The sequence below is a fragment of the Microcaecilia unicolor genome, chromosome 8 (assembly GCF_901765095.1).
Source record: "Microcaecilia unicolor chromosome 8, aMicUni1.1, whole genome shotgun sequence".
Lineage (NCBI taxonomy): Eukaryota > Metazoa > Chordata > Amphibia > Gymnophiona > Siphonopidae > Microcaecilia > Microcaecilia unicolor.
Window position 1 is genome coordinate 240,249,797 of NC_044038.1, and position 20,264 is coordinate 240,270,060.

A 20,264-nucleotide genomic window follows, 5' to 3' on the forward strand; every position below is an offset into this window, starting at 1 on the left:
ATCATCGACGACGACACCCAGATCCCTTTCTTGATCCGTAACTCCTAACGCGGAACCTTGCAAGACGTAGCTATAATTCGGGTTCCTCTTACCCACATGCATCACTTTGCACTTGTCAACATTGAACTTCATCTGCCACTTGCACGCCCATTCTCCCAGTCTCGCAAGGTCCTCCTGTAATCGTTCACATTCCTCCTGCGACTTGACGACCCTGAATAATTTTGTGTCATCGGCGAATTTAATTACCTCACTAGTTATTCCCATCTCTAGGTCATTTATAAATACATTAAAAAGCAACGGACCCAGCACAGACCCCTGCGGGACCCCACTAACTACCCTCCTCCACTGAGAATACTGGCCATGCAATCCTACTCTCTGCTTCCTATCTTTCAACCAGTTCTTAATCCATAATAATACCCTACCTCCGATTCCATGACTCTGCAATTTCTTCAGGAGTCTTTCGTGCGGCACTTTGTCAAACGCCTTCTGAAAATCCAGATATACAATATCAACCGGCTCCCCATTGTCCACATGTTTGCTTACCCCCCTCAAAAAAATGCATTAGATTGGTGAGGCAAGACTTCCCTTCACTAAATCCGTGCTGACTTTGTCTCATCAGTCCATGTTTTTGTATATGCTCTGCAATTTTATTCTTAATAATAGCCTCCACCATCTTGCCCGGCACCGACGTCAGACTCACCGGTCTATAATTTCCCGGATCTCCTCTGGAACCTTTCTTAAAAATCGGAGTAACATTGGCTACCCTCCAGTCTTCCGGTATTACACTCGATTTTAGGGACAGATTGCATATTTCTAACAGTAGCTCCGCAAGTTCATTTTTTAGTTCTATTAATACTCTGGGATGAATACCATCAGGTCCCGGTGATTTACTACTCTTCAGCTTGCTGAACTGACCCATTACATCCTCCAAGGTTACAGAGAATTTGTTTAGTTTCTCCGACTCCCCCGCTTCAAATATTCTTTCCGGCACCGGTGTCCCCCCCAAATCCTCCTCGGTGAAGACCGAAGCAAAGAATTCATTTAATTTCTCCGCTACGGCTTTGTCCTCCTTGATCGCCCCTTTAACACCATTTTCGTCCAGCGGCCCAACCGACTCTTTGGCCGGTTTCCTGCTTTTAATGTATCTAAAAAAGTTTTTACTATGTATTTTTGCTTCCAACGCTAATTTCTTCTCAAAGTCCTTTTTTGCCCTCCTTATCTCCGCTTTGCATTTGGCTTGGCATTCCTTATGATCTATCCTGTTACTTTCAGTTGGTTCTCTTCTCCACTTTCTGAAGGATTGTTTTTTTGGCTCTAATGATTTCCTTTATCTTACTGTTTAGCCACGCCGGCTGACGTTTAGTCTTTTTTCCCTTTTTTCTAATACGTGGAATATATTTGTCCTGAACCTCCAGGATGGTGTTTTTAAACAGCATCCACGCCTGATGCAAGTTTTTTACTCTGCGAGCTGCTCCTTTCAGTCTTTTTTTCACCATTTTTCTCATTTTGTCGTAATCACCTTTTCTATAGTTAAACGCTAGCGTACTTGATTTCCTAGTTTCACTTCCTTCAATGCCAATATCAAAACCGATCATATTATGATCACTGTTATCAAGCGGCCCTCGTATTGTTACCCCCTGCACTAGATCATGAGCACCACTAAGGACTAAGTCTAGTATTTTTCCTTCTCTTGTCGGCTCCTGAACTAGCTGTTCCATGAAGCTGTCCTTGATTTCATCAAGAAATCTTATGTCCCTTGCGTGTACAGATGTTACATTACCCCAGTCTATATGCGGGTAATTGAAATCCCCCATTATTATTGTGTTGCCCAGTTTGTTTGCGTCCCTGATTTCCTTTAACATTTCCGCATCCGTCTGTTCGTCCTGGCCAGGCGGACGGTAGTACACTCCTATCACTATCCTTTTCCCCTTTGCACATGGAATTTCAATCCACAGTGATTCCAAGGAGTGTTTTGCTTCCTGCAGAATTTTCAATCTATTTGATTCAAGGCTCTCGTTAATATACAATGCTACCCCTCCACCAATCCGATTCACCCTATCACTACGATATAATTTGTACCCCGGTATGACAGTGTCCCACTGGTTATCCTCCTTCCACCAGGTCTCAGAGATGCCTATTATATGATACAGACGTTCAAATATTTCAAAGGTATTAATCCGCAAACGAACCTTTTCCGGAGATGGGAAGGCGGTAGAACTAGAGGACATGAAATGAGATTGAATGGGGGCAGACTCAGCAGTGATTGGGTGGCAGAGCCGGAAGCGGGAATGGTGCTGGGCAGACTTATACGGTCTGTACCCTGAAAAGGACAGGTACAAATCAAGGTAAGGTATACACAAAAAGTAGCACATGTGAGTTTATCTTGTTGGGCAGATTGAATGGACCATGCAGGTCTTTTTCTGTCGTCATCTACTATGTTACTATTTGGGTCATTGGAGCCGACTCTGTGGGTGCTTGAGCACCCCCAATATTGAGAAACTTCCTTGTATGTGTCCAGGGAGGGGTTATTTCCATCGGGCTTAGCATCCCCAATAATTTTGAAAAGTTGGCTCCTAGGATTTGGGTTATTTTGTTCAGCCAGCCTGGCAGGTATGTCACGCCCTAGATCAAAGGACGTTTAATGCACAATTCAAACTGCTCGGGTTCTTTGTGTGCAGCATCCGGACTGCGGTAAAGAAGCTGAGAAGCCAGAGGTTGGAACAGCTGCCGAATCCAACTAGTTAGCTGGCTATTTGCTATAAGGAGGGAGCAGAATAAGTATAACCCAGAGCCAGCCACAAAATGTGAGGGTGGGGGGATCCTTCTCCTCACCTCCAGCACACAAACTACTGCACTTCTCCTACAGGTGGCTCTCTGGCTTTTGCTGCTTTGCGGAAAAAAAATTATATTTAGCATACGTGTAAAACTCCGATTTCATACTTCCCTGCAGCAGAAACCCATTTTCCACATGAGCAAAGGCAGAGCCAGGGGGAGGTTAATCAGAGCGCGCTGCTGCCCCTTTAAGGGGGCAGGGGCAGCTTCTTTGCTTTGTTTCATTGGAGTAAAGCGGAGGAGGAGGAGGAGGGGGGGCAGGAGACAAGGAGATTTAATAAACCTTTGGCAGAAGAGCTGAGATCCCACCTCCTGCTGCCTGTTCAGGGAGGAAGCAGAGCCCAACCCAAACAAAAGGTGACCCAGACCCTCCCCCCTCCCCCTCGGGGGTGCAGCAGCGGCCTCTTGGCTTTGTTTCGGGCTTGTGCACGTGTTTCGGCTGATCGGGCTCGCCGAATCGTTGCACCGTGCAAAGGAGGCCGGAGCCCGGACATGCTCTTGCCGGCAGCCGGTCTGGCAGGACCCGGCCACCGCTAGGGAAAGACGGGATCGAGAGAGAACCGCGTCCTACCCGGAAGCTTCATTCCTGGAGGTCATTTGCTCGCTGCGGCAGAGAGTGGAAGTGGCTGCGGAAGCCCAGGCATGGAGGCGGTAGCCGGCGCCTTCTGCAATGGCTTGGTGCAGTCCGAGGCCGAGGTGGCCCATCTGTGCCGGAGTCTGGAGGTCGGGACCGTCATGACCTTATTCTACAGCAAGAAATCCCAGCGGCCCGAGAGGAAAACTTTCCAAGTCAAGCTGGAGACCCGGCAGCTCACCTGGAGCCGGGGGGCAGATAAAATCGAAGGAGCAAGTGAGTCCCCAGCGCCTCTCTTTCCTTTGTCGATTAAATCATACGCGTCTAAGACCATCTTCAGCCGGACGCCTAACTAAGCATTGCAGCTTCTCGGTTTATACTAGTTCCAATTAGGCTAATTGGGGAATTCGCTGAAAGCTTGTGTTTATTAGACATTTTGGCAGGTTAGTCCGATGTGCATCTAGACTGTGTCCTTTTAGTACCCCGCTTTCTTCCCTCCTTTCTGCAAATGTTACTTCATAGAGTACTTTCCATCCATTATTTTGTTTGCCTGCTTGTTACCTTCGTCTGCTGTCTTATCTTTTCTCTGTGAGCTGCTTTTGTTGTGGAACAATCTCTTAGATTTTCAGTTTTTTCATTCTTATATTTGGATATCCAGAGCCAACTAGGATGTTTGGGGTTCTGGGAAGTGATTTGCTTTCTCTAAAGCTATTTTAAACTTTAATAAACTGTGTGATGGAAAGTCCACACTTTTTAAAGTGGGTTTTTTTTTTAATGCTTTTTAAATCTCCTCTATTAAATTCTTGTTGTAATCTTCTCTTATGTTTGTAATTTAAATACTCAGATTTTATGAGGTCATATTTTTTCATATATGGGGACATTTACCAAACCGCAGTAAAAAAATAAAAATGGCCTTGGAGCGCCCTTACACATGTCATTCCTGCATGTTAAAGCCGTTTTTACCGTTACGTTAACAAGGACGATTTTTTCCAATTTCTAGTATTAATGATCATGTGCTAATTTTCTCATTAGATCAAGGTCATTAGCACATCAGGCCCCTACTTCCAGCTGTTTTATAGGCAATAGGGACTCATGCGCTAAACCTACATTAATTGGTTAGCAGGTGGCAAGGCCGAGTCACTAATCGATTAGCACAGAACATTCCTACTCTCTGCCCCAACACTACAAAAATTGTAAATTTTAAAGCAGAGTTAGTGGGCGCCAGTGGTGTACCGAGGGTGGGGCGGTCCGCCCCGGCTGCACGCTGCAGGGGGGGCACAGGGAGCAGCCGTGTGGCTGTTGGCTCCGCCGGGTCCCTGCTCCCTCTGTTACTTCCTGTTTTGGGGCGGAGCCAACAGCAGCGCGGCTGTTCCCAGCATCCCTGGAGGTAAGAGCAATGCATGGGGGGGGGGGGGAGGGGGGTGTTTGGAGGTGATGCGCCGGGGGGGGGGGGGGGGGGTCGACACTGCATCTGGGAGGGGTGCGCAGTGGCGATCCACCTCATACCTTCACTGTTGCTACAGCTGTGTTCTTTCTGTGATACTATCCACCTTATGATTGAAAGAGAAGAACGCCTAGATTTCGACCCAAATCGGGAGATAGACGTTTATCTCACAAAAACGAATAAATCGGTATAATGGATAGCCGATTTTGGACGTTTTCAACTGCACTCCATCGCGGAAGCGTACAAAGTTGACGGGGGCGTGTCGGAGGCGTGGCGAAGGTGGAACTGGGGCGTGGTTATCGGCCGAGGAGAGATGGACGCCTTTCGCCGATAATGGAAAAGAAGTATGCGTTTGTAGCTAGAATTTAGGGCACTTTTCCTGGACCCTGTTTTTTCCACGAATAAGGCCCCAAAAAGTGCCCTAAATGACCAGATGACCACCTGAAGGAATCGGGGATGACCTCCCCTGACTCCTCCAGTGGTCACTAACCCCCTCCCACAACAAAAAATGATGTTTCACAACCTTTTATTTTCACCCTCAAATGTCATACCCACCTCCCTGGCAGCAGTATGCAGGTCCCTGGAGCAGTTGTTAGGGGGTGCAGTGGACTTCAGGCAGGTGGACCCAGGCCCATCCCCCCCCTACCTGTTACAATTGTGCTGCTTAATGCTTAGTCGTCCAACCCCCCCCCCCAAACCCACTGTACCCACATGTAGGTGCCCCCCTTCACCCCTTAGGGCTATAATAATGGTGTAGACTTGTGGGCAGTGGGTTTTGAGGGGGATTTGGGGGGCTCAACACACAAGGGAAGGGTGCTATGCACCTGGGAGCTCTTTTACCTTTTTTTTTGTTTTTGTAAAAGTGCTCCCTATGGTGCCCGGTTGGTGTCCTGGCATGTGAGGGGGACCAGTGCACTACGAATCCTGGCCCCTCCCACGAACAAATGCCTTGGATTTATTCGTTTTTGAGCTGGGCGCTTTCATTTTCCATTATCGCTGAAAAACAAAAATGCCCAGCTCACAAATTGTCGAATAAAACATGGACGTCTATTTTTTTCCGACAATACGGTTCGGTCCGCCCCTTCACGGACCCGTTCTCGGAGATAAACGCCCATGGAGATAGACGTTTTCGTTCAATTATGCCCCTCTATGTAATTCCATACTCTGTAAGCCGCACTGAGCCTGCTACCGAGCGGGAAAGAGCGGGGTATAAATGCAACAAATAAATATCCATCCCAGGCGGCAGCTGACCAAGGAACACTACTGGTGCTTGCACATTTCAAAATGACCAGGGGACACCTTTTCGTTCCCTGTGGTAAGCCATTTTTTTTGCTACAGTAAGCATTGCATTAATTTATTTATTTGTTGCATTTGTATCCCACATTTTTCCACCTCTTTGTAGGGTCAATGTGGCTTACATAGTACCGTAATCGGTGTTATCCGCAGCAGGTCTCCAAGGTGAACAGCCTCTGGCGTGTTAGAACAACGTAGGTAAGGGAAGTCGGCAAGTCAGATCCGTAACTTCGGGATAAGGATTGGCTGTAAGGGCTGGGTCAGTCGGGCTGGGGCGCGAAGCGGGGCTGGGCGCGTGCCGCAGCTGGATGAGGCGCCGCCCCACGTACCCCGCGGGGCAGCGGCGACTCTGGACGCGCGCCGGGCCCTTCCCGTGGATCGCCCCAGCTGCAGCGGGCGCCTCTCCCCCAGCCTCACCCCGGCCTCCCCTCCCCGGGGCGGGGGGGAAGGGCTGCGGGCGGGCGCCCCGCCTCGGCCGGCGCCTAGCAGCCGGCTTCGAACTGGTGCGGACCGGGGGAATCCGACTGTTTAATTAACCAATAGAAGTTGCAAGTAATATCAAGGTGATATTATGCTAGAGTGAGATACTTGTACGGTAGAAGATGATTGGGGAGAACTTAGTGAGGGAAAGGAAGATTTCGGATATGTCTGACTGCAGCTTTTGTAACAGGGACCCCTTAGTTATTACAATATTCTTTAATATATTTGCACAACCCATACCAGAGAAGGATTGTCAGCGGTTCTCGGGCAGTAATATTTGCTTAATAGCTTCATGCGGGATCTTGCCCTTTTCCTCCACACATTACAGGAACACTTTACACACTCTCAGAATACCCTGAAAGTGAAAGTAGGATTTGTAGAAAGCCCCTTCCAAGCGTACTGGACCCAGCTCTCAAAGGAGGCTTTGCTGGCAATTTCCAAGGAGAAGCTATGTTTCACAGAAGACCCCTTGGTGGGGGGGTGGGAGTGGGGAGCCTTGAATTCACAGCTCTAACAGAATTAATACTGGGTCCTATTGCAAAAGGAAATCGGTTATTAATGGGCAAGTTTCCACCCACTGCTCTGGCATTCATCAGAAGGTCTCAAACTCATTCTTTGCAGTCTAACTCAGTTTAAATGCCGGCGCCGTAGAAGTTTATAACCATTATCCCCTCTCGTTCTGATACGTAGAGGGTTCTCATGGCCAATGTTTTTAATTGTTCTCGACTGTACACAAGCAAAATCCTTCATCTAAAACAAAACAATCAAGCTATTTTTGGAAGTGGAAACGCGTACACGCTTGCCTTTCTCTCTCTCTCTCCCTGTGTGTCCCAGGGAGGAAGGGCTGTATCTATTGTTAGTACTGATCTACCTCAATCTTTCAGGGAGCCAATGCAACCAGGTTCCTCTGGTTTATTCCTTGAGTCTAATGGACTCATTCTTTTTCTGTTCTGTACCAGAAAAGCCACTGAGTGTTCCAAGCTTTGTCATAGTCCTTCTTTATTTGACACTGATCGTCAAGTGGAAGAAGCAAGAGGAGGCCTGTATATGACAATTGAACAGCTATAAGGTAGCAAGAAAAATGTATTTTAGTCGTAATGTACTTCTTTCCGAAAAGTTATAAAACGTTGCGAAGAAATGTTGAGATACAAAAGGGGGCAGGAAGCGGGGCTACCCGTGAGTCCGTCAGGACCACCTGAAGCAAACGGAAGGAAAAGGGTAGTGAAATGAAAAAAAAGAAAGCAGAAGGCTGAGGAATGCCCTGGGTAAACTAGTTTTGGATCCCTGTTAACCAGTCTTTTTGGTTGCAACCCCACCGAGGCATTCCTGGACAGGTTCAGATCCCAAATATGGTGTGCTTGGGCAGGGCCGCCGAGAGGAGGGGCAGGGGGGACAAAATTCCCCAGGCCTCCAAGGGGGGCCCGGTGCCACAGTCCCCGGTCTCACCCGCCCGCCCTCGGCTCCGTCAACCATCCGCCACCGGGCCGGAGGCATTCCTGGACAGGTTGAGATCCCAAATGTGGTGTGCTTGGGCAGGGCCGCCGAGAGGGGGGGCAGGGGGGACAAAATTCCCCGGGCCCGGGCCTCCAAGGGGGGTCCGGTGCCACAGTCCCCGGTCTCACCCGCCCGCCCTCGGCTCAGTCGACCATCCGCCACCGGGCCGGGCCCCCTGTATTCGAATCACAGCGCCTCACCTCCGTGTGAAAGTGCAGCAGCTGCGGATCGCCTCCCTTCGGGCCTTCCCTCCCTGTGTCCCACCCTCGTGTGATGTAACTTCCGTGAGGGCAGGACACAGGGAGGGAAGGCCCGAAGGGAGGAGATCCGCAGCTGCTGCACTTTCACACGGAGGTGAGGCGCTGTGATTTGAAAGCAGGGGGCCTGGCCCGGTGGCGGAAAGAGGGGGGCTGTCGACGGGGGTGGGCGGGTGGAGACTGGGGACTACGGCGTAGCGGCCTCGGGGGGCGGGCGGCAGTAGGGGCCTTGCCCTGGGCCCGGCCCCATCTCTCGGCGGCCCTGTGCTTGGGATGGCAGCCCATGTTTTGGGAAGCAATCCTTTAGAGAGTTCTTTAAATTTGGGATGGATTATTTATTCCACACTAAAACAAGGTGAACAGAACGAGCGATAAGGAGAAGGAGAGGTTAGTGTACAAGCAGTGTGCAAGAGGCAAGGAAATGTGAGGATGGTGGATGCCAGGAAAGCCCTCCTGAGGGAGTTGGTGGGGACAATGGCAGTCCACGGGATTCTTATAGAGCAAGAACATAGAATCAAAAGCAATATGTGAACGACCCTCATGCTTTAAACAGAGCATACAGGGAGAGCCAACCAAAACTGTCTGAAAACTTTAGGCCGAAACCAGAAACTGAAGTTTGGTTGCGTGAACAGGACTGGAGACTGTCAGAGCTTGTATCCCTCAGTAAGCCCACAGTATCCAAGCCAGAATATAATTTAAATAATGAAAGGCCATATTTTACTTCTAAAGAAAACAGCATCCACACACACGGACTGCAGCTAATGAAAACCAAAATTAAAATGCGGAGTGACGGCTGACATCATGACTCCACAGAGAGGCTAATTCCTAAAGAGTTTACCAGCCCAAATTGACAGACTTAAATTCCTGCTAAACATTTGCGTCAAATGCATTTATTTAGAGCATGTAAACCAGGGGTTCAGCTGTCAGATTTTCAGTTTAGGCACAATGAACACGCATGACGTAAATAAACATGCATTACCTCCTCGGTATGCAAATCTATCTCATGCATATTCATTGTTGGTATCCTGAAAACCTGTGGCTGGGCGTATTCTGAGGACTGTGGTTGAGAAGCCCCGATATAAGCTATTGTGCAAGATCATTACTGCAATTACATCCCCCCCCCCCCCCAGTTCATTTGGGACAAGAGCTGCTCCCCTGGCAACCCACCTAGATACGCCTCTGCTGCCCCCCCCCCCCCCCCAATGAACAGGGCCGCCGGGCCCGGGACAAGACCGCCCCCGGGCCCCCCCTCCCACCCGCTGCCGGGCCCTCTGAACTAACCTGAAGCGCCTTCACGTTCACATCACAGCAACCAGCATCAGCAGGGCAGGCCACTCCTTCCTTCTGTGCCCGCCCTCGCGGATGTTACGTCAGGCGAGGGCGGGACACAGAAGGAAGGAGTGGCCTGCCCTGCTGCTGCTTGCTGCGATACGAACGTGAAGGCACTTCAGGTTAGTTCCGGGAGCTACGGAGGGCGGGCGCAGTTTATAGAATATGCCTACGCCAACTGGCGCATCCACTTAAAACTCGGTGTCAATACCAGTACCTGAGTTATGCACTACTACTTATAATTTCTATAGCGCTACTAGACGTACGCAGTGCTGTACACTTGAACATGAAGAGACAGTCCCTGCTCAACAGAGCTTACAATCTAATTAGGACAGACAAACAGGACAAACGAGATATGGGAATATTAAAGCGAGGATGATAAAATAAGGGTTCTGAACAAGTGAACAAGGGTTAGGAGTTAAAAGCAGCATCAAAAAGGTGGGCTTTTAGCTTAGATTTGAAGACGGCCAGAGATGGAGCTTGACGTACCGGCTCAGGAAGTCTGTTCCAGGCATAAGGTGCAGCAAGATAAAAGGAACAGAGTCTGGAGTTATCGGTGGGGGAGAAGGGTGCAGATAAGAGAGGTTTATGCTATAACCCTGTGCGTAGATTTTCAGAACGCCCACGGCTCACCCCCTTTTTGGCAGCGCACATTAGAATTTACGCGCAGCACTTCACAAAATATGCCTAGCAAGTTGTGCATGAAAATTCTAATGCCAATTAGTGTTAACAAGCCAATCAGCACTTTAAGTAATTAAATTGCGTTCATAAGTCCAGAATACGACCGGACTTGCGCACGCAATTTCGGTCACGCTATATAGAATCCAGGGGTTAGTGCGTATTGTCATTTATCTAGAGGCCAATCTACATTCAACAAAGTTGTGCAAATTTGCAGGTGGAATAGTCGACCCCCCATCTCAAATGGATGAGGACCAAGGGCGGAGTGGGAGGAAAAAAAAAAAACGTGAAAACCCCCACACTAGGACGAAACGGAGGATGTAGCCAGTTAGAGTTGGATGACTGGCTTGGCAGTGCGACGACTGCTTTAACGACAGTGTAGGTTACGTGAAAAGTTGTCTCTGTATGACAGTATTTATAACTTAACTTTCAGATTCTTTTCTAGAATTAGCAGCTTTCAGGTATTGTGACTGTGTGACTCTGAGACCAGCCCACTCTGTAATTAGATATAGTATAGGGATGGCTATAATGATACATTATTTTGTATGTTGACTTCACATAACATATGATTAAAGCCGTCCTGTGGTCAAACATTGGGCAGACTGGAGGGGAAAGCATAATGCAGAACCAGCTAAGAGGCTCCGTGTAAATCACAGCAGTTGATTGAATCGGTGACCTGACATGGCCGTCTTTCGACAGCACGTGGCCTGTGCCAGGGGTCCAGCTCTGGTGTGATCGTTTGTAAAAAAAAAAAAAAAAAAAAAAAGTTTGCTACACTCCAATTTCCTGCTTCTTCCCTCAGTAACGTCTTCACATGTTCCTTTAACACCTTTCTCTGCATCAAAATCCTGCCCCCCCCCAGTAGCGTAGCCAGGTTGAGGGTGTGGGGGAGCAGATTGCCGCTGGCGTGTATTTTAAATGCGAGAGATCATTTGAAAAATAGGTGCTGTCACTTTCGGAACGCCATTTGGGACGGTGACCGTTCCCCTGCCAACACACCTAGCTATGCCTCTGCTGCTCCCCCCCCCCCCCCCCCCGAACTGGAAGATAAGGATCTGGCCACCCTTCATCCAATCTCTGGTTCCAAACCGATTTGATTGGTGAGCTGACCTAAAACTCCTGTCTGAATAGCAAAGAACTGCAACAAACAGTGACCACAACAATCGCAAAACCAGAGCTTTTTCCAAAAGGGAAGCAATCGAAACAGTGTGTTTTGAAACTGTGGTAAAGGGCACAACATAAACTTATAGGTCCAAACAAAATTTGAATTGTCCCCAACCAACTAATGGTATATAAAGGGGGTATCAAAACAAAACGACCACGTATTTGTCAAGGAGGTAAATGTAATCATCTATCCCAATATTTTCTTCTTGTATCAATGTGTCGAAAAACAACTTCCTACTTGCACTGCGGTATCGGTTTCTCACAAATGAATGTGCTACTCTGCTATTGATTTGTAAGGAGCAGATACTGGAGTAGAAATTTTGGGACCCTTTTACTAAGCTGCGCTAAAAAAGCGACCTGCACTACGACAAGAGGCCACTTTAGCTGCATTTTCTAATTCCTCAATTAATGACCAGATGCTAATGTCCCAATTTACCAGCGCCTGTTTTCTAGGCGGTAAGGGCTGCCACGCCTAACCACGTGCTGATCGGTTAGCTTGTGGCGATGTAGCTGTGGTAACGTCTACTCTCTGCCCCTAAACATGCCCCCAGTGCCAAAAATAAAAAGTGTGTTTTAGCGGGTGAGACGCATGCACAGATCTGCAAACATCTGTGGAGCGCCTGAGCGTGCCCGCGGTGGTAGATTTTAACCTGCGGTAAGCATACGTTAGTGCTTACCGTGGCTTAGTAAAAGGCTCCTTTGCTTTTTGACATATGATATAAGAAGAAAATGTTGGGGCAGATGATTAAATTTGCCTCCATGACACATGATTTGTGGCTGTTATAATACCCCTTTATACAGTATAAGCTAGTTTGAAAGGAAGTTGGAGACAATTAAAATTTTGTTTGGACATACAAGTTAATGATGTGGCTGTAGCACAGTTTGCTAAATACGGTTTCTCCGAGGACAAGCAGGCTGCTTGTTCTCACAATTGGGTCGTTGTCCACGATGGCCCAGGAGACCGGCAGATCTCTAAAGCAAAACAAAACCTTCTAGAACGCACCGGCGCGTTTTAAATATAATACTGAATTGCAAAGAACGTGGACTGCCACTGCTCACCTATTGCTGGACTTAATCCATGGGGTAATTTCTCTCCAGCAGCTGTCACCTGAGTGTGGTTTAAGGTTTAAGAGCCACCTCTGGTCTTAAAAATTCTGCGTGATATCGTTGTACAGTTTGTGAAGGACTAGGTGCTACAAGGCTCTGTAAAGGGGCATTTCCTGTGTCATTCAGGAGTTAAGAAACGCTTTGACATCTTTTGTAAGAAACACCTAAGATTATCTGGTCTTCCCCAATGGATATGGGAGTTTTTGTTTTGTTTAATATCGGTAACTTTTGTGTAAAAAAATAAATAAATAAAACAAAAAAAAAACCCCACGTGTTACTTTCTGTTTCTGTAGGTAACGAAAAACGGGGAAAACGACACACAAAACAAAACCCTGCACCCTTCAAGGAGCCAAGAGTGGCCTCCCCAGCTTTTTGCTGGCTTTTGATAGGTTATGTTGGGCTATTGATCTTGTAAGATAATGATTGGGATTAAATCTTGGCTCAGCCTCTTGAAGAGCTCTTGCATTTCTGTTACTGGCAATAAATAATTTTGGGGAAGGGGGGAAATTTTATATCTGTGCTCTGTTATGAAATGATCTCGGCATGTACAAATAGTAACCCACTTTATAAGTGCAAAATAGATGCCTATGTGACTTTTTTATTAAAAAGGCAGGATGCTCAGGTGATCCCAAGCATTGCATAGATTTTCCCACACAAACTGAAACCTGCTCTGAAGAAGTTGTCAGTGTGTATCAGCATAATTTATAAAGGTACACACAGTACATCCCAGTTCCGCCATGGAACCGTCTACACACGGATTGTTTTCTGCTCAGCTACATTTTGCAGGTATTTATTTATTTATTTGTTACATTTGTATCCCACATTTTCCCACCTATTTGCAGGCTCAATGTGGCTTACATTATTCCGTAAAGGCGTTCGCCAATTCCGGTATGAACAAATACAAGGTAGTGACAGGTAGAATAAGGTTCGTATGGAATCGTAGAGAGGAAGAGTTATTTTGTGTTTATTCCGAGCCTTGGTTTCATTGTGTTGCAGGGTTTAGGAATTTATGTTGGGTTGGTAGGGTAAGCCTTGTTGAACAGGTTCATTTTGAGTGATTTCCAGAAGTTTAAGTGGTCATACGTTATTTTCACGGCTTTTGGTAAAGCGTTCCATAGTTGTGTACTTGTGTAGGAAAAGCTGGATGCATAGGTTGATTTGTATTTGAGTCCTTTGCAGTTTGGGTAGTGGAGATTTAAGTATGTTCGTGATGATCCTGTTGTGTTCCTGGTTGGTAGATCTTTGAGGTCTGTCATGTATCCTGGGGCATTACCTTAGATAATTTTATGAACTAGGGCTTCAGATTTTGAAAGCAATACATTCTTTAATTGCTAGCCAGTGTAGTTTTTCTCGGAGGAGTTTGGTGCTTTCGAATCACGTTTTTCCAAAAATAAGTCTGGCTGCCGTGTTTTGGGCAGTCTGAAGTTTCTTTATGATTCGTTCTTTGCATCCAGCATAAATTCCACTTAACCCTCCATTGCCCAATGTAAGCCGCATTGAGCCTGCCATGAGTGCGAAAGCGCGGGGTACAAATGTAACAAAACAAAACAATTAGGTGGGGAAATGTGGGATACAAATGTAACAAAATAAAAATACTTGGCTTAGTACCATTGATTGTATAATGTTGCGAAATGTTTCCCTCGGGAAGTATGGTTTCAAGCGTTTAAGTTTCCACATTGATTGGAACATTTTCTTTGTTGTTGTTTTCGCTTGGTTCTCCAGTGAGAGGTTGCGGCCGATTATAACGCCGAGAATTTTCAGGCTATCTGAGATTGGGAGGGTACAGCCTGGGATGTTTATATTTTTGGGTTTGTAGGTATTGTATTGGGATGAGATGTTGAGGCAGTGTGTTTTGTCTGTATTGAGTTTTAGTACATAACCCTATAAAGCTGTATAAGAGCCGTTTTCCCAAGTGTAAACACACTTTAAACATGGTAAAAATGTATAAAATCCCTCATTTCATCCTGTTTTATTGTTAGACTCTTTTTATTGATTATAGAGACATAACAAACATTGTGGCAGTTGAATAATGATCAGAAACTGTGTAGAACCATACAAACAACACCATAACCCCCCCCCCCCCTTGAAACCCTGTTGCCTATTGGTAGAAAAAAGTTAAGCAGCCTGAGGGCTGGACTCTGATGACCTCAAACCTAATTTCAGCCTGTTTTAAAACTAGTTACCCATACTGGAGTGTATGTAATTGGTGTGGTTTATCTGTTTTCCTTTTTGGGGAGTGCAGAATGGGTTAAATGAAAGTATTTAAATTTGGGGTCCTTGTTTGTTTTTCTGGGCTTATCCTAAGTATCTTTGTTAGTCAGTTTGTTGTGTATTGTTTGGGTTCTAGGTTACATTCCGCATTGTACCTGCCAAGACTAGTCTTTTGGTTAGTTACTAAATACATTAATGTTACAATTGCTCTCTGCTCATGCCCTTCCGCGGGAGGTGGTGGAAATTAAAATGGTAACAGAATTCAAACATGCGTGGGATAAGCATAAAGGAATCCTGTGCAGAAGGAATGGATCTTCAGGAGCTTAGTCGAGATCGGGAGGCGGGGCTGGTGGTTGGGAGGCGGGGATAGTGCTGGGCAGACTTATATGGTCTGTGCCAGAGCCGGTGGTGGGAGACAGGGATAGTGCTGGGCAGACTTATACGGTCTGTGCCAGAGCCGGTGGTGGGAGACAGGGATAGTGCTGGGCAGACTTATACGGTCTGTGCCAGAGCCGGTGGTTGGGAGGCGGGGATAGTGCTGGGCAGACTTATACGGTCTGTGCCAGAGCCGGTGGTTGGGAGGCGGGGATAGTGCTGGGCAGACTTATACGGTCTGTGCCCTGAAGAGCACAGGTACAAATCAAAGTAGGGTATACACAAAAAGTAGCACATATGAGTTGTCTTGTTGGGCAGACTGGATGGACCGTGCAGGTCTTTTTCTGCCGTCATCTACTATGTTACTATGTTAAACACAGTGAAGTTAGACTTTTTAGCATGACCACCCAGGGAATCAGCTTACTGTTAATGATGTCACAGTGACGTAGGCTTTTGTCTGTGGAGTAATGTTGGAGACCTGTCTCTTGGAAAAGGGTTTGTACTGGGACCTGTGCTGTTTAATATGTCCGTGAATCCAGAGAGAGATGAGTGAAGTGATCAGTTTTGCAGATGGCACAGAATTAGTCAAGTCATTAAAACAGTAGAGGATTGTGAGCATTTGCATATAATGTGGGCAAGTGCAAAGTGATGCACAGAGGGGAAAAATAATCTAGAAATCACCATCCAAGTACATAACCCACACTGGGAAAAGACCAAGGGTCCATCAAGCCCAGCATCCTGTCTCCGACAGCGGCCAATCCAGGCTTCAAGAACCCAGCAACCCCCCCCCCCCCCCCCCCACACACACACACACAAAAAAAAATTTAATAATGTTCAATGGACTTTTCCTTCAGGAATCTGTCCAAACCCCCCTTAAACTCTGTAAGACCAGCCGCTGCCACCACATTCTCCGGCAACGAGTTCCAGAGTCCAACTACATGCTGAGTAAAGAAAAACTTTCTCCTATTTGTTTTAAATCTACCATATTCTAGCTTCATCTTGTGTCCCCTGGTTCTATTGTTGTTTGAAAGTGTAAACAAATGCTTCACATCTGTCCGCTCTACTCCGCTCATTATCTTGTAGACTTCTATCATATCACCCCTTGGAGTTAAATGTCGTCGAAACTTATAGCTGTGTGTGTCACAGTTGCTATAAAAAGACTAGCTCTTTCTCGCTATTCCATAACCTTTTTTTTTTTAGTTTAACAAAATTCTTTAGATGAACAAGCATTAAAAACTACCAACTGGACACCACGTGATTGCTTCCCCAATTACAAATAATGTGGCCCCTGGAGGTGATTTATAGGGTGAAACCCTAGAATTTTTTGCCTTTTGAATTTCAACGAGTAGAGCGGTGGTTTTTCAACCAGAAATTGTATGTACTTTAGTCATCATACTTACATATTACTATTAAACAACATTTAATTATCTTAATCTGTGTTGGTTACTAGCATTTTAGTGTTACTACCTACCTACATTTTTGCACAGTAAAAATGTTTGAGCTGAAACACAGTAAAATAACCACTCCGACCCTAGCTGAGATATTAAACCATCTCTCAGACCTGATGTGCAACTTTCATTAAATCAGTCACCTTGCTTTCTAACTCTTCCTACTCTCTTATCTATTTATATAGTAACATAGTAGATGATGGCAGAAAAAGACCTGCACGGTCCACCCAGTCTGCCCAACAATATAAACTCACATGTGTCATTTTTTGTGTATACCTTACCTTGATTTGTACCTGTCTTTTTCAGGGCATAGACTGTATAAGTCTGCCCCGCCACCCACCACCGGCTCTGGCACAGACCATATAAGTCTGCCCAGCACTGTCCCCGCCTCCCAACCACCAGCCCTGCCTCCCACCGCCGGATAAGCTTCTGGGGATCCCTTCCTTCTGAGGAGGATTACTTTATGTTTATCCCACGCTTTTTTGAATTCTGTTACCGTTTTCATCTCCACCACCTCCCTCAGGAGGACATTCCAAGCATCTACCACTCTCTCTGTGGAAAAATACTTCCTGACATTTTTCTTGAGTCTGCCCCCCTTCAATCTCATTTCATGTCCTCTCGTTCTACCGCCTTCGCATCTCCGGAAAAGGTTCATTTGCGGATTAATACCTTTCAAATATTTGAACGTCTGTATTATATCACCCCTGTTTCTCCTTTCCTCCAGGGTATACATGTTCAGGTCAACAAGTCTCTCCTCATACGTCTTGTAATGCAAATCCCATACCATTCTTGTAGCTTTTCTGTGCACCCCTTCCATTTTTTTCACATCCTTCACAAGATACGGCCTCCAAAACTGAACACAGTACTCCAGGTGGGGCCTCACCAACGTCTTATACAGGGGTATTAAAACCTCTTTTCTTCTGCTGGTCACACCTCTCTCTATACAGCCTAGCAATCTTCTAGCTACGGCCACCGCCTTGTCACACTGTTTTGTCGCCTTCAGGTCCTCAGATACTATGTTCCATCTTTGCTTTACCCTTCACTATCAATTAAAATTCTCTATTACGTATTGTGTTGACCCTGTAAGTAGTATACAATGCCATACTTTGTACTGTTGTTTGAATATTTTTACTGCTGTAACTGCCTATTGCTCATGTTTGATCTATTCTTACTGTACACCGCCTTGAGTGAATTCCTTAAAAAAGGAGGTAAATAAATTCAAACGATACTATTAAGAATGTATCCGAATTTCACAGTCACTGTGAATGCTTCGGTCACTTTGGGAAATTCTTAACGGCCTTGTCGATCGGTCCCTTGGCAGGCTGTCCCAGGTCATCCGCAGTGCTTTCTTGAGTTCGGAGATTTCTTGCAGCTTTGGGTAGAGTTTGTGATAGGCCGCAACACGACTCATGTTGAGTATTGGATGTTTACAAATAAAGCTTGGACTTTTGGAATATCGTCTTAGGATTTCTTTAGTCACCTTCGCTGCGTTTGTTGTGAGCAATGTTGGCGTTCAATCTGGCCTGCATCAAGAGTCTTCCTTTCAGCATGTTGACGTTTGTGATTCAGTGTTGGCTATACTGGAGCTTCAGTACCTGGAAGTAAAATAACTCGCACACATGTGTGCTGTAAATTTAGCATAACAGGCAACTCTTCCTTACCGAAGGAACATGCTGCATTGAAGAATTTTGAAGGCAAACCCTCCCTACCTCATGAGGTGGGCTGTTTTCACAAAGTGCAGGCTGGATGCAACTATTAAAAAGAAAAGCCCATAAAATCCATAATAAATCCTAATCAAGTCATCGGTATAAAACTTATTTAATAAGAGGATATCCTCTCATCCACTCAGCCCTGGAGCTGGGAAAGTGAGGCATCCATTTGCTTAGTAAAGTGTTTACTGGTGTTTATACCAGTAAACCTGGTGATTTTTTTTTCCCACTGCCAGTTCTCTGAATAAAAGGTTGAATTTGTATAAACTGTAGGACAAACTGAATAGAAAGATAAATATTCAGACCTGCGTCTGTAATACCTGAATGGTCTAAGGCATGTATTTTTATTCAGTGGTATGTTTGAAAGGAAATACCTGGTTTAAAAAAACATAATTACAAACCCAGAGTTCTCTAGGAGTGAGAGGGATAAAGTCAGCCTCTATACTTTTATTAAAATTGTATGTACTGGATTATTCAACGCGGTTCACAGCCATAGCAATTGTTAGTTGAAGGTAAAAGGAACAGAGGGCCAGTGCCGTAAGCTCGGCACACGGTTTTCTAATGAAAGGGTAACACAAAAACTTTGCTCCCCAATACAGTAGCCAAATAATGTTCAAATAGATACCACATTTATTGTTCTGTATCTAACATGGGACAGAACATCGAGATGCATACAGTCACGAGTCTGAACTACTGTCAGCTGGAAGTTTTGCACCAATGTAGACCCAACACCCCCCCCCCCCCCCAATGCACCTTCTTCCAACTCCTCAATCCCCCTAGATATTCCTGATCCCCCAACTTCTCATCCCCTTTCCCCCAAATAGACCCCTCAGAGTCCATCTGAGCCCCTTGAAAACCTCCTGCACACCTCCAATATTGTGAGGTAGGCGAGAGACCCATTTGCCTTGGTGCTGTTGGCTTGGAGAATGGTGGAACCCGACTCCACATAGTGTGGGGCCAGGCAGTGGGCATCTTTCCTGCTTCCCAATTTTGCAGGGGTTCTGAAGGGTTTTAGGTATCCCCAGCTTTTTTGTGGGTGGAGGAGATGTAGACAATCAAGTGGAAAAAATTGGGGTTGAGGATGGTGTAATAGGAAGTGTAAGAGAAAATTGGGGGTTCAGGTCCATAGATTATGTGGCATAAAAATTCACTGTTAAAAGGGCCAAACAGAGAAATAAGACAAAACCTACACAAAGACACTGAGAACCTACGTAGCAAACTTGCCAAACCATAAGAGCCCTAACCCCAGGACTCAAAGAGCAGCAAGACTACCTGTGAAAAAGACGATGCTATAAATATTACACTGGGCCTTGGAGCACCAGTATACCAACTCCTGGAAAGCTAGAACAAGCTGGACTGACACGTTCCTACAGCCAGCAGAATCCTTCACCTTACTCAACAATACAGAACACGGACATACAGACCCTCATCTGATACAACATAGGGGACCACAAAAAAAACATTCAGACAAAAACTGAAATGGAGACTTTACCCCCCCCCCCCCTCACATTGCTCAAAGCCCACCTCTTCAATGTCGCCTTCGGCACCTAACCACCACACCTCTACTCAAGAAATCTAGACTGCACCAACTTGACATTTCGTCCTTTTAGATTGTAAGCTCCTTTGAGCAGGGACCGTCCTCCTTTGTTAATTTGTACAGCGCTGCGTAACCCTAGTAGCGCTCTAGAAATGTTAAGTAGTAGTATAGAGAAACAGAGATGCTTTTTCTCTTGTACTCTGAAAAGTACCATAATAGAAAGAAGTGTATATTCCCTAAAGTTGGGTCCCGGTCTGTCTTCCACATTTCTAAATTGTGTTTTGTTTTTTAGCATCTCCTTTCTGCTGCTTCTCTCTCATCTTGACTCCCCC

At 46.1% G+C, this 20,264-nt stretch overlaps 1 protein-coding gene across 3 annotated transcripts in view; it reads left to right on the forward strand.

Annotated features, from left to right (window-relative positions):
* The first annotated feature begins 3,157 nt into the window (after nt 1-3,157).
* Nucleotides 3,158-20,264, forward strand: part of PLCG1 (phospholipase C gamma 1) — a 190,798-nt gene continuing 173,691 nt past the window's right edge. For all 3 annotated transcript variants that reach the window (XM_030211878.1, XM_030211879.1, XM_030211880.1), the window contains exon 1: nt 3,158-3,682. In XM_030211878.1, the coding sequence (XP_030067738.1) occupies nt 3,475-3,682 (208 nt within the window). In that variant the 5' untranslated portion in view covers nt 3,158-3,474. The remainder of the gene's footprint in view (nt 3,683-20,264) is intronic.